The sequence below is a fragment of the Nyctereutes procyonoides genome, unplaced genomic scaffold (assembly GCF_905146905.1).
Source record: "Nyctereutes procyonoides isolate TBG_1078 unplaced genomic scaffold, NYPRO_anot_genome, whole genome shotgun sequence".
NCBI lineage: Eukaryota > Metazoa > Chordata > Mammalia > Carnivora > Canidae > Nyctereutes > Nyctereutes procyonoides.
Window position 1 is genome coordinate 45,091,739 of NW_026575042.1, and position 14,651 is coordinate 45,106,389.

Below are 14,651 nucleotides of genomic sequence, written 5' to 3' on the forward strand. Positions count from 1 at the left end.
TTAACATTGATACAGTCAAATTTGTTAGATTTTTCTTTTTATGGGGGCACCTGAGTGGCTCAGTGGTTGAGCATCTGCCTTTGGCTCAGGTTGTGATCCTGGGCTCCCCATGGGGAGCCTGCTTCTCCCTCTGCCTATGTCTCTCTCTGTGTCTTTCATGAATAAATAAGTAAAACCTTAAAAAAAATTTTTTTTCTTTTTATGGATGTAACTCTTGGCATTTGGCCCTGGCCCTGTGGACTTCCTTTTCGTTCTTGCAAGCATAGTCACCTATAGTTGAAATTATTTTGTATATTTTATTCAGCATTTCTGAGTATTCATAGTACAGTGTTTTGTAGTACTTGTATTCAGTTTGCTGCTACAACTGAAAGTGTAGTGACTAATAAATGTATGTTTGAAAATTTTATGAATTTGTAACTTACAGGAATTTTAACTCTGCCTTCTTCTTGATCCAGTGGAGTCTTTGTAACCTGTGGTCTATCACTTATATTTGCAAACAAACAGTTCTATGTTATTTATAATGTTTCTGTTAGAGTAGATAACTTAGGTCAGTGATTAAAAAAACAAAGGATAATGTGAGGTAAACTATTTACTTCTGTAATTAGTGTTCAATTAATGCAATTAGAGTTTAAGTAAATTGGATTAATTTGCAGCAGCCATCCAGAAACATGTCTATTATTTTAATGGCCATTTTCTATTTGCATGTTTAGTATCTCATTTCTTTTTTTCTTTATTTTTAGATCACAAAATTTGTCCAGGACAGACATAGAGCCAGAAGAAACAGACTTCGTAAAGATCAACTTAAGAAGCTCCCCGTGCATAAATTCAAAAAAGGTAATTGAATATTTTTATTTTCTAAACAAACACCATTACTTTATTTAAGAATACGTGTTGCCCTTACTCTAGTACTGTCTTCTGAGTCCTTGCCATATGCTATGCCTAATACTCCGTTAATAGTGAGTGAATGTGGGAGATAGTCTTTTGCTGTGGTGAACACAAGTGAAGGCAAGAAGGGGGTAAATGGTCTGCTGAGAATTTATAAACAATAGTGAAACTGACCAAAATGCTTTTTATTATCACCATGTGCCAGCAGTTGGGAACCTAAATGGATATAATACTTCTGTGCATTAAGATTGTCTACTCCCACTAACCCTCCTTCCACTCTCTGTCCCACCATGTACCAAGTTAACATTGTGTTAACTAAATACATAGTTAATGGTGTTGCATTAACTAAACACTCATGTGACTATTATGTGTTTTAATATATTTTAAATGTATCATCTCACTTAATTTTCATATTTCTATGAAATGGATACTTTAATGGGCATTATGGATGAGGAAATAGAGGACCAGAGAGGCAAAAAACTTTACTGTCACACAGCCAGTCCCGACAGAGCTGGGGAGGTGTGTGGGTGTAAAAATCTAGTCAGTATAATTTCTCCTACCTGTGCTTTAGTACATGCTTGTTAAATCCTTCTGGCTAGTAGCCCCAGACTTTTCAATTCCATATACCAGTAAAAAGTGTTCTGTTTTTTAATTTAGCAGGAAAAAAAAATGCATAGAGAGGAGAAACAATGAAGGCATTAAAATTTAGTTCTGCCCAAATTTTATTTTCTAAGTAATAAAATGTTTTTAAAACGTTTCATGTGTAATAACCACTATTTTATTAAAAATATAACCTTAACAAAAAACTAGGAAAAACCGCATGTTGAAAGGGATAAAGACATTTATAAAAATGTACTGCACTGTTCCCATTCAGTGTGGATTAAGTAGATTATTCATAGGCCAGAAGTGGTTTGAGGACTGGCTATAGGAATCACTTTTTTAAGCTTCATTTTGCTTATTTTTATGATTCTAAAACCCATTAAAAAAGTTTAAAAAATGGATATTGTTCTAGGCATACATGGTGGGTTTTTCATTTGAGTAAGATGATAAAAGCCATTATAGGATTTTGAGCAGGGGAAAGGTAATATGTAAATTAAATGTTAAAAGGGTCTTTCTGCTGCTATGTTAAGAACAGGGTATGGGAGGTCTAAGGTATTAGCAGAGAGATCAGATAAAATGCCATTGCAGTAATCCAAGTGAGATATGAATGTGGCTTGAACTGAGTGGTAGCAGTGGAGGAGATGAAGAAATCTTAAATTCTGGATATATTTGGAAGATGGAATACATTGGATTATTAATGGACTAGATGTGGATAGAAAAACAAGGATGACTCCAGGATGGCATTGCTTTAAATAGAGGTAAGGATGGTTAATAAATAAAACCTGGAGCAGGTTTGAGGGGGGAAATTGGGAAATTAGTTTTGGACATGTGGAATTTCAGATGTCTAGTAGACATTATAAAGAGTCTGGAGTTTAAGAGAGGGATCTGAACTGGAGGTATTATATAAAGATGTATTTAAATCATGAGTCTGAATGACGGTACCAAGAGAATGAGTATAGGTGGACAGAAAAATACCAAAGATGTACTGGGACATTCCAACATTAAGTAAGGAAGAAGAGGAATCAGTGGTAAAAATGGAGCAGGAATGACCAGTTATTTAAGATAGATGCAAATCTATCCAAGAGCAAGGAGTGCTCTTTGATCTGTGTCACATGCTTCTGATAAATAAGTAAGATGAGAGCCAACAGTTGATTATTAGAAGTTACTGATTATCTTGAGGAGCAGTTCTGACAGGCCAAAAATCTGAGATTGTGGTGAGTTTGGGAAAGAATGAAAGGAAAAGGATCAGAGACAATTTTTCAAGAAATTTACTGAAAAATGGAAGCAAAGAAATGAGGTAGCAGCTGGTGGAGAAGTTGGGTTAAGAAATAAAGCATGTTTGCTGAAGGAAATTGACGTTACAGTTGACAGAATTGTTGCTGTAATACTAACTTTGGGAAGAGAAGGAGGAATGGGAGCTGGTGCACAAATAGGTGGCCTAGCCTTAGGATGGTAGTAGCAAAAATAAATTTATTTTTTTAAAAAAAAAGGATGGTAGTAGCCGGGAGCGTTGAGCTCTGATGGAAGGTAGAATATGTGAGTATAAAATCCTGGGACGTGGGTATTCATGGTGGTACATCTGTGGAAATTTTCTTTACTTCCATTTTTCTCAGTGAAGTAGGAAATAATCATTAACTGAAGATGAGGATGATGGGAGAGGAGAGATGTTGGAGGTTTAAGAACAGAAAGATGAAATAGTTCTAGGAGTGAGTGGGCAGATGGACCAGAGAAATAAAATATGATTAACTGGGAGCCCAAACCTCCCTTTAAGGTTTATAGTTATGAACCAGTCAACGTAACTAGGTTTTTCTCTAGCCATATTCATCTTGCAGGGTGGTTGTTTTTCTGTACTATACTGTTTTTTTTTTTAAACGTGAAGTATGATATGTATACAAAAAGTATCTAAGATACATATTTCTGGAACCATCCAGTTTAAGAAATAGAACATTATAGCACCCCAGAAACTATTGTATACCCTTCTAGATCATAATCCTTTCCTTACTGGAAGTAATCATCCAGGCTTATGATATCATTTCTTTGTATTAAGTCTTACCAGCTATGTATTCATTCAAAACAATATGATTGAATATTTCCTGGTTTTGAATTGCATTTTTTAAGTTTTAATTTTAATCACCTGGCGTTTATCATGACAAATGTACTTCTTAATCCACATCATGTACTTCAACTGTCCCCTTCGGTAACCACCAGTTCTCTATAGTTGAGTCTGTTTCTTGGTTTGCCCCCCTCCCTCTCTCTTTTTTACTCCTTTGCTCATTTGTTTCTTAAATTCCACTTATGAGTGAAATCATGGTATTTGTCTTTTTCTGACTGACTTATTTTGCTTAGCATTACACTCTCTAGCTCTATCTATGTTGAAAACGGCAAGATTTCATTCTTTTTATATGGCTGAATAGTATTTCACTGTGTGTGTGTGTCTATCTATCTATCTATCTATCTATATATATATATATATATATACACACACACATATACATCTTCTTTACCTATTCATCAGTTGATGGACACTTGAGCTGCTTCCATATCTTGGCCGTCATAAATAATGCTGTTATAAACATTCGGAGTATATATATCCCTTTGAATTAGTGTTTTTGTAGTCTTTGACTAAATATACCCAGTAGTGCAATTGCTGAGTCATAGGGTAGTTCTATTTTTAACTTTTTGAGGAACTTCCATACTGTTTATTAGAGTGGCTGCATCAGTTTGTGTTCCCATCAACAAAGCAAAAGGGTTCCTTTGTCTCCATATCCTCCCCAACACGTGTCGTTTCTGTGTGTTTGAGTTGAGCTATTCTGACAGGTATGAGGTGATGTCTCATTGTAGTTTTGATTTGCATTTCTCTGATGATAAGTGATGTTGAACATTTTTCATGTATCTGTTGGTCATTTGTGTATCTTTTTTGGAGAAATGTCTGTTCATGTCTTCTGCCCATTTTTAATTGGTTTATTTTTTGGACATTGATGGTTTTTTTTTTTTGGATTTGTTGTTTTTCTTTTCTTTAGTGGGAATGAATTTTTATAAGTTCTTTATATACTTTGAATATTAACCCTTTATTGGACATGCCATTTGCAAATATTTTCTCCCATCCAGTAAGTGCCTTTTAGTTTTGTTATTTCCTTGGCTGTGCAGAAGCTTTATTTTGATATAGCCCAGTAGTTTATTTTTGCTTTTGTTTCCCTTGCCTCAGGGACCTATCTAGAAAAACATTTCTATAGCTGACGTGAGAGAAATTACTGTGTTCTCTTCTATGATTTTTTATGGTTTCAGGTCTTACGTTTAGGTCCTTAATCCATTTTGAGTTTATGTTTGTGTATGATCTAAGAAAGTGATCCAGTTTCATTCTTTTGCATGTGACTGTCTAGTTTTCCCACCATCATTTGTTGAAGAGACTGTCTTTTTCTTATTGCAAATTTTTGCCTCCTTTGTCAAAGATTAATTGACTATAAACATGCCTTTATTTCTGGGTATATTTCTATTCCATTCTATTGATCCATGTGTCTGTTTTTGTGCCAGTACCGTACTGTTTTGATCACTGCAGCTTTGTACTATATCTTGAAATTCGGGATTGTTATACCTCCAGGTTTGTTCTTTTTCAAGATTGCTTTGGCTACTTGGGGTGTTCTGTGGTTCCATACAAATTTTAGGTTTGTTTAGTTCTGTGCAAAGTGCTGTTGACATTTTGGTAGGGGTTGCATTAAATCTGTAGATTGTTTTAGGTAGCATGGACCTTGAGCTAATATTTGTTCTTCTAATCCATGAGCATGGAATATCTTTCCGTTTCTTTGTGTCATCTTCAATATCTTTTATCAACATTTTATAGTTTTCAGAGTTTCACCTCTTTGGTTAAGATTATTTCTAGGTATTTTATTTTTGGTGCAATTGTAAATGGAATTATTTTCTTAATTTCTTTCTCTACAGCTTCATTATTAGTTTATAGAAATGCAATGGATTTCTGTATATTGATTTTATATCTTGCAACCTTACTGAATACATTTATTCTATTAGATTTTTGGTGAGTCTTTAGGGTTCTCTGTATATTAGTATCATGTTACCTGCAGATAGTGAAAGCTTTACTTCTTCCTTACCAACTTGGATGCCTTTTATTTCTCTTTGTTATCTGATTGCTGTGGCTAGGACTTCTAGTACAGTGTTCAATAAAAATGGTAAAAATGGACATCCTTGTTTCTGTTCTTGACCTTGGGGGGAAAAGCTCTCAGTTTTTCCTATTGAGTATGATGTTAGTTGTGGGTTTTTCATATATAGCCTTTATTATGTTGGTGTACATTCCCTCTAAACCTACTTCGTTGAAGGTTTTTATCATGAATGGATGTTGTATTTTGTCAGATGCTTTTTCTGTATGTATTGAAATTATCATATGGTTTTTATCCTTTTATTGATATACATCAAGTTGACTGATATGTGAATACTGAACTACCCTTGCATCCTGGAAATAAATCCCACTTGATCATGGAGAATGATTTTTTTTTTAATGTATAGTTGGATTTTGTTTGCTAATTTTTTGTTGAGGATTTTTACATCTGTGTTCATCAGAAATACTGGCCTGCAGTTCTCTTTTATTGTGGTTTTTCCTGGTTTTGATATCAGGATAATTCTGGCTTCATAGAATGAATTTGGGAGCTTTCCTTCCTCTTCTATTTTTGGAATAATTTGAGAAGAATAGGTATTAACTCTTCTTTAAAATATTTCATAGGGGGTCCTGAGTAGTACAGTCAGTTATGTGGCCAATTCTTGGTTTTTAGCTCAGGTCATGATCTCAGGATTGCAAGATTGAGCCCTGTGTCTGGCTTTCTGCTCAGAACAGAGTCTGAACTCTTTCTGCCTCTGCCTCTCCCCCACCAAATAAATTTTTTAAATCCTAAAAATAAAATAAAATAAAATATTTTGTAGAATTCACCTGTGAAGCCATCTTGTCCTGGACTTGAGAGGTTTATTTATTACTAACACATTTCCATACCTGGTAACTATTCTGTTCACATTTTCTATTTCTTCCTGTTATGGAAGAGTATATGTTTCTAGGAATTTATCCATTTCTTCTAGTTAGTTCAATTTGTTGACATACACTTTTTCATAATATTCTCTTATAACCCTTGGATTTCTGTAGTGTCCGTTGTTATTTCTCTTCTATCATTTTTTATTTTGTTTGAGTCCTCCCCCCCACTTTGATGAATCTAGCTAGATAAAGTATTCTTGGTTGAAGATTTTTTTTTTCCTTTCAGCTCTTTGAGTATATCATGCCATTTCTGTCCTGCAAAGTTTCTGCTAAAAAACCATTTGATAGCTTTATTGGGTTTGCCTGTTTTGTAACTGTTTTCTCTTGATGCTTTTAAAATGCTCTTTTCACTACTTTTTACTTTTTTCTTTTTAATTTTTATTTACTTTTTATCTTATTTATTTTTGGTAGCAATGCAAGTTTATTTTTTCCTTTTTTAAAAATTTAAATTCAATTTGCCAACATACAGTGTAACACCCAGTGCTTATCACATCACATGCCCTCCTTATTGCCCATCACCCAGTTACCCCATCCCTCCACCTACCTCCTCTTCTGCAACCATTTGTTCTCAGAGTAAGGAGTCTCTCATGGTTTGTCTTCCTTTCTAATTTTTCCCCACTCAATTTCTCTTCCTTCCCTTATGATTCTTTTCACTATTTTTTATATTCACATATGAGTGAACTCATATAATTGTCTTTCTCTAATTGACTTATTTCACTCAGCATAATACCCTCCAGTTACATTCATGTCAATGTAAACAGTAGGTATTCATCCTTTCTGATGGCTGAGTAATATTCCATTGTATATATAGACCACGTCTTCTTTATTCATCTGTTGTGAAGGACATCTTAGCTCGTTCTTCCACAGTTTGACTATTGTGGACATTGCTGCTATGTACATTGGGGTGCAAGTATTTAATAATTTCACTATATCTGTATCTTTTGGGTAAATACCTAGTAGTATAATTGCTAGTTTGTAGCTCCATTTTTAATTTCTTGAGGAACCTTCATACTGTTTTCCAGAGTTGCTATACCAGCTTACATCCTACCAACACCAACAGTGTGAGAGGGTTCTTCCTTTCTCCACATCCTTGCCAACATTTGTTGTTTTTTGTCTTGTTTTTTTTTTTAAGATTTTATTTATTTATTCATGAGAGACACACACACAGAGAGAGAGAGAGAGGCAGAGGGAGAAGCAGGCTCCATGAAGGGAGCCCAATGCGGACTCGATCCCAGGAGTCCAGGATCATGCCCTGGGCCGAAGGCAGGTGCTAAACTGCTGAGCCACCCAGGTATCCCCTCTGTCTTGTTAATTTTAGCCATTCTCACTGGTGTAAAGTGGTATCTCTTTGGTTTTGATTTGTATTTCCCTGATAACAAGTGACATGGAGCATTTTTTCATGTGTCTGTCGGCCATATGTAGATCTTCTTTGGAGAAATATCTGTTCATCTCTTCTGCCCATTTACTGACTGGATTGTTTGCTTTTTGGGTGTTGAGTTTGATAAGTTTTTTATATGTCTTGTATACTAACCCTTTATCCGATAACGTCATTTTATCCGATAACGTCATTTGCAAATATCTTCTTCCATTCCTAGGTTGCCTTTTAGTTTTATTGACTGTTTCCTTTGCCTTTATAGACATGTCTTGCAAGAAGTTGCTGTAGTTGAGGTCAAAAAGGGTGCTATGTTCTCCTCTAGGATTTTGATGGATTTCTGTCTCACATTTAGATTTCTTATCCATTTGATTTTATCTTTGTTTATGGTGTAAGAGAGTCCAGGTTCATTCTTCTCCATGTGGCTGTCCAGTTTTCCCAACACCATTTATAGTCTTTCTTCTACTGGATATTCATTCCTGCTTTGTCAAAGATTAATTGATCAGAGTTCAGGGTCCATTTCTGGGTTCCCTATTCCATTCCAGTGATCTATGTGTCTGTTTTTGTGCCAGTACCATACTGTCTTGATGATAATAGCTTTGTAATACAGCTTGAAGTCAGGCATTGCAATGCCCCCAGCTTTGGTTTTCTTTTTCAACATTCCTCTGGCTATTCGGGGTCTTTTCTGGTTCCATAAAAATCTTAAGATTATTTGTTCCACCTCTGTGAGGAAATTCCATGGTATTTTGATAGGGATTGCATTGAATGGAATTGTTCTGGGTAGCATAGGCATTTTCACAACATTTAGTCTTCCAATCCATGAGCGTGAAATGTTTCCCCATCTCTTTGTGTATTCCTCAATTTATTTCATAATGTTTTGTAGTTGTTAGAGTACAGATGCTTTACTTCTTTAGTTAGGTTTATTTCTAGGTATCTTACAATTTTTGGTACAATTGTAAATGGGATCAATATCTTAATTTCTCTTTTTTTAGTCTCATTGTTAGTATATAGAAATGCGACTGATTTCTGTGCATTATTTTCTATGTTGCCATATTGCTGAATTGCTGGATGAGTTCTAGCAGTTTTGGGGTAGAGCCTTTGAGTTCTCCACATACAGTATCATGTCATCTACAAAGAGTGAGAGTTTGACTCTTCCTTGCCAATTTGAGTGCCTTTTATTTCTTTTTGTTGTCTGATTATTGAGGCTACAACTTTTAGTACAATGTTGAACAACAATGGTGAGAGTGAGCATCCCTCTCATGTTCCTGATCTTAGGAGAAAAGCTCTCAGATTTCCCCATTGGGAATGATATTTGCTGTGGGCTTTTTGTAGATGGCTTTTATGATATTGAGGTATGTTCCTCCTATTCCTACACTTTGAAGCATTTTAAACAAGAAAGGATGCTGTAGGAGATCCCTGGGTGCCTCAGCGGTTTAGCGCCTGCCTTTGGCCCAGGACGCGATCCTGGAGTCCTGGGATCGAGTCCCATGTCGGGCTCCTGGCATGGAGCCTGCCTCTCCCTCTGCCTGTGTCTCTGCCTCTCTCTCTCTATGTCTATCATAAATAAATAAAATCTTAAAAAAAAAAAAAGGAAAGGATGCTGTAGTTTGTGAAATGCTTTCTCTGCATCAATTGAGAGGATCATATGGTTCTTGTCTTTTATTAATGTGATCACATTGATTGATTTACAAATGTTGAACCACCCTTGCATCCCAGGAAAAATCCCACTTGGTCATGGTCAGTAATCCTCTTAATGTACCGTTGGATCCTATTGGCTAGTATCTTGGTGAGTATTTTGACATCCATGTTCATCAGGGATATTGGTCTGTAATTCTCCGTTTTTGATGGGGTTTTGTCAGGTTTGGGGATCAACCTGGCCTCATAGAAAGAGTTTGCAAGTTTTCTTTCCATTTCTTTCTTTTGAAACAGCTTCAGTAGAACAGGTATTATTTCTTCGTTAAATGTTTGGTAGAATTCCCCTGGGAAGCCATCTGGCCTTGGACTCTTGTTTCTTGGGAGGTTTCTGATGACTGCTTCAATTTCTTTACTGGTTATTGGTCTGTTCAGGTTTTCTATTTCTTCCTGTTTTAGTTTTGATAATTTATAGGCTTCCAGGAATGCATCCATTTCTTCCAGATTGCCTGATTTCTTGGCATTCATATGTTTGCTCGTGACACTTTCTTAAAATCATTTGTATTTCCTTGGTGTTGGTTGTGATCTCTTCTCTTTCATTCATGATTTTATTAATTTGAGTCTTTCAGGGGCACCTGGATGGCTCAGTGGTTGAGCATCTGCCTTTGTCTCAGGTTGTCATCCTGGGGTTCTGGGATCGAGCCCTGTATCAGGCTTCCTATGGGGACCCTTCTTCTCCCTCTGCTTCTGTCTCTGCCTCTCTCTGTCTCTCATGAATAAATAAAATCTTTAAAAAATTTTTGAGCCTTTTTTCTTTTTAGTAAGTCTAGCTAGGGGCTTATCTATCTTATTAATTCTTTCAAAGAACCAGCTCCTAGTTTTGTTGATCTGTTGTGCTGTTTTTCTCATCTCTATTTCATTGAGTTCAGCTCTGATCTTTATTATTTCTCTTCTCTTGCTTGGTTTAGGCTTTATTTGCTATTCTTTCTCCAGCTCCTTTAGGTGTAAGTTTAGCTTATGTATTTGAGATCTTTCTAATTTTTTGAGGGTGGTTTGGATTGAAATGTACTTCCCTCTTAGGACCACTTTGCTTTGACCACAAAGATTTTGAACAGTTGTGCTTTCATTTTTGTTAGTTTGCATGAATCTTTTTAATTTTTCTCTGTAATTTCCTGGTTGACCCATTCATTTTTTAGTAAGATGCTCTTTAACCTCTATCATGGAGAGCATTCACTCCATCAAGTGCGCACCTCTACCTCTCCTAGAGGAAGACAAAGGGTTGCTGCATTCCAGTCCTTTGCAGAAATCCAGCACAGAGAGCAGTCACCTGATCCATCTGCAGCTCAAGGTTTATGGCACAACATGCTAAGCCTTTTCCCAGACTCTGACCTAAACTCATTTCCCCATTCCAATGCTTGATAACTCTGCTGGCTCAGGTGCCCCTATTCTTTCTGTGACTCTGGGGATACTGAGACCCCACTGTCCCTCCTGTGATTCTGCCTCACTTCACCACTAAGCACCTTTCATGCAGGGCAGTCTCTCACAGGAGCAGATTTGTAAAGGTCCTGATTTTGAGCTCCAGGGCTGTATCACTTTCCTGCAGTCGGTTTACAAAGGCTCCCTCCCCTCTCTGTTTATCTTCCAATATATTCCCTCCATTTCTCTTCTCCATACTCCTACCTTGCAAATAATGGTCACTTGTCTACTTATAGAGTTCCAGCTGTTCATTCTTTACATCTCAGGTTGAATTCATAGGTGTCCAGTATGATTTGACAGATATTAAGCTAAATTAAGGGAACACATAAAAGGAGGACCCTTATTCTTACAACATCTTGCCTCACTTTTTACCATTTTAATTACTGTGCATCTTTGTGTGGACTTCCTTAGGCTGATTTTGTCGGGGACTCTCTTTGCTTCTTGGATCTGGATTTCTGTTACCTTCCCCAGATTGGGGAAATTTTTAAATATTTCTTCAAACAAGTTATCTTCCCTCTTTTCTCCTCCTAGGATCCTTATAGTGCAAATTGATGGTGTCACTGAGTTCCCTAAGTCTATTTTCAAGTTTTATTATTTTTTTTCTCTCTCCTCCTTACCTTGATTTATTTCCATTACACTGACCTCCATGTCACTGATTCATTTTTCTGCTTCCTGTAGTCTACTATTTATTCCCTCTATTGTATTTTTTAGTTATTGAGTTCTTCATCTCTGATTGGTTCTTTTTAATGTTCTCTATCACTTTTGTTGAGGGTCTCACTGAGATCATCCTCCAGGTTTTCTCAAGTCTCATTAGTATTTTTATGACTATTATTTTAAGTTCTCTATCAGGCATATTACCTGTGTGTTTTGTTTCCTTTGATTTTTGTCCTGTTGTTTCATTGGGGACATATTCCCTGTCTCCTCATTTTCTCTCTATTTCTCTGTGTTAGGAAAGTCATCAGCTATGTTTCTTGCTCTTGAAAGTAATGGCCTTATGAAGAAGAGGTTCTGCAGTGCAATGTCTTCTGTTCAACAGAACCTGGTGCTTCGGGGTATCTCCAATATGTGTTGCGTGTGCCCTATGGTTGTGGCTGAGCTGCTTCTGCCTTCAGTCCCATCATCTGTAATGGCTCTCTGCCCATTCTGGGCAGGTCCTTACGTTGTTAGTGGGCCAGTCTGAGGCCAGCTTTATCTTGAGTTAGACCAGGCATTTTCCAGAGATGCAGTAGCATGTAACTTCAGGGCACTTTCTTTCTGTTGTCCCCTGAGAAACTTTTGTTGTTGGGTGGGGCCTGCAGTCAGACCAGATATCTGCCCTTAGCCCACTACTGGGGTACAGTCAGAATGGTATGTGTGGTTATCCTTCCCTCTCTCTGGGGCAGGAGTCACTTTGGAGTGCTGTTAGTCTCTATTGAGCCTGCTTGCACCCTGCCAGGCTTGTGGCACTACTTTGGATAGGTTCTGGCCAAGGGCATATTGGAGGCAGGTCTGTAGGAGAATGCAAGGTAGGGCATGCTGTTAGAAAGTTAGGTAGGGGGCAGCCCGGGGCTCAGCGGTTTAGCGCTGCCTTCAGCCCAGGTTGGGATCCTGGAGACCCGGGATCAAGTCTCACGTCAGGCTCCCTGCATGAAGCCTGCTTCTCCCTCTGCCTGTGTCTCTGCCTCTCTCTCTCTCTCTCTGTTTCTCTCTCTGTCTCTCTCTCTCTCTCTGGTCTCTCATGAATAAATAAATAAAATCTTTTTAAAAAAAGAAAAAGAGGGATCCCTGGGTGGCACAGCGGTTTAGCGCCTGCCTTTGGCCCAGGGCGCGATCCCGGGTCTCCAGGATCGGGTCCCATATCCGGCTCCCGGTGCATGGAGCCTGCTTCTCCCTCTGCCTGTGTCTCTCCCTCTCTCTCTCTCTCTCTCCCCCTCTCTCTGTGACTATCATAAATAAATAAAAATTAAAAAAAAATAAAAAGAAAAAAAGAAAAAGAAAGTTAGATAGGAAATGTTGGTGCTTCACTGGTTCCTGTAGTTGTCTGTGTGCCTAGGCTGGGGAGTGAAGGAAGGAAATGGATCCTTCTGACTCCTTTGTTCCTGGAGAGGTTTCCCCTCCAGTATGTACTCTGAGATTATTAATCAAATCCTTCTCCTGTATACCCCAAGTTTTTTTTTTTTTTCAAACTAATGCTTCTATGCTCTGTCTTTGTGGGGCTATTTCTTGTGCTGCCTTTTTAAGGGTGGGGGCTTCATTTCCCATTACCCTCTTGGCTCTTCCAAAGTAGAGCCTGCTAATTTTTAAAGTTCCTGGGTAGTAAGCCTAGCTGATTGTAAGAACTCAGAAAATTATGCCCCTTTGGTTTTCATGCAGTTTTATGCATTGTGCTTGGAGCACTTGGTGTGAGGGTCTACTCCTCTCCCCCTTCCTGTACCTTTCATGTCCCTCCCTTCCCTGGACAGTTCCATTTGGCTCCTGACATTGTCTCCACCCTTCTTGCCCTTTTTAGGTGGCCTTGTCTCTACATTTAGTTGTGGAGAGACTGTTCTGCTAGTCTTTGGGTCATTTTCTGGGTTATTTATCTAGTTGTACCCGTGGGATGAGGTGAGCTGAGGGTCTTTCTACTCTCTCATCTTCTTCCTGGGATCTAGAACTTCATTGCTTTTCATGGCTGAGTAATATTCCATTGTGTATTTCTTTTTTTTCCCAAAAGATTTTATTTACTGGGATATCTGGGTGACTCAGTTGGTTAAGCTTCTGCCTTTAACTCAGATCATGATCCCAGGGTCCTGGGATCGAGCCCCACGTTAGACTCCCTGCTCAGCCAGGACCATGCTTCTCATTATCCCTCTGTGGCTCCCCCTGATTGTACTCTGTCTCTCTCTCTTTCTTCCTCCCAAATAAATAAAATCTTAAATAAGAGGGGAAGAGAAAGCAAGAGTGCAAGAGCAGGGGGAGGGAGAAGGAGACTCCCTGGCTGAGCAGGGAGCCAACTTAGGGCTTGATCTCAGGATGCTGGGATCATTTTTCAAGCTGAAGGCAAATGCTTAACTGCCTGAGCCACTCAGATGCCCCCCATCATGTGTTTCTACCACATTTTGTTTATCTAGTCATCTGTTAGTGGACACATGGGTTGCTTCCACATTTTAGCTATTGTGAATAATGATGCAATGAAAATTGTAAAAGTGTATGTTTGAGTTCCTGAATTCAGTTCTTTTGAGTATGTATACCTAAAGGTGGTGTTGCTGAGTTGTTTGGAAATTCTGTGTTCAAGGTTCTGAGGAACTGCTCGTATTGTCTTTGCAGCTACTACACCATTTTACAGTCCAAGCAGCAGTACAGAAGCATTCTTCTTTCTCCTTATTTTTGAGTTAATTTTTACATATAGTGTGAGATAGGGCTCCAAGTTTTTATATACATTGTACATGGAAATGCAGTAGTCTCAGCACCATTTGTTGAAAAGATTATTCTTTCTTCATTGAATGGTCTTTCACCCTTGTCAAAAACATTGGCTATAGATGTATGGGTTTATTTCTAGACTCTCAAGTCTCTTCCATTGGTCTGTATGTCTGTCCTTATGCCAGTACTACACTGTTTTGATTACTTTAAATTTGCAGTATATTTTAAACAGGGAAGTATGAGTCCTACCTTTTTTTTTTTTTAAGAATGTTTTAGATA

General features: G+C 37.8%; 1 protein-coding gene across 4 annotated transcripts in view; it reads left to right on the forward strand.

Annotated features, from left to right (window-relative positions):
* The window catches only part of RNF13 (ring finger protein 13), a 194,069-nt gene that overhangs the window by 150,634 nt on the left and 28,784 nt on the right, over window positions 1–14,651 (forward strand). For all 4 annotated transcript variants that reach the window (XM_055321216.1, XM_055321215.1, XM_055321214.1 and 1 more), the window contains one exon: window positions 741–834. In XM_055321216.1, coding sequence (XP_055177191.1) covers window positions 741–834 — 94 coding nt within the window. The remainder of the gene's footprint in view (window positions 1–740; window positions 835–14,651) is intronic.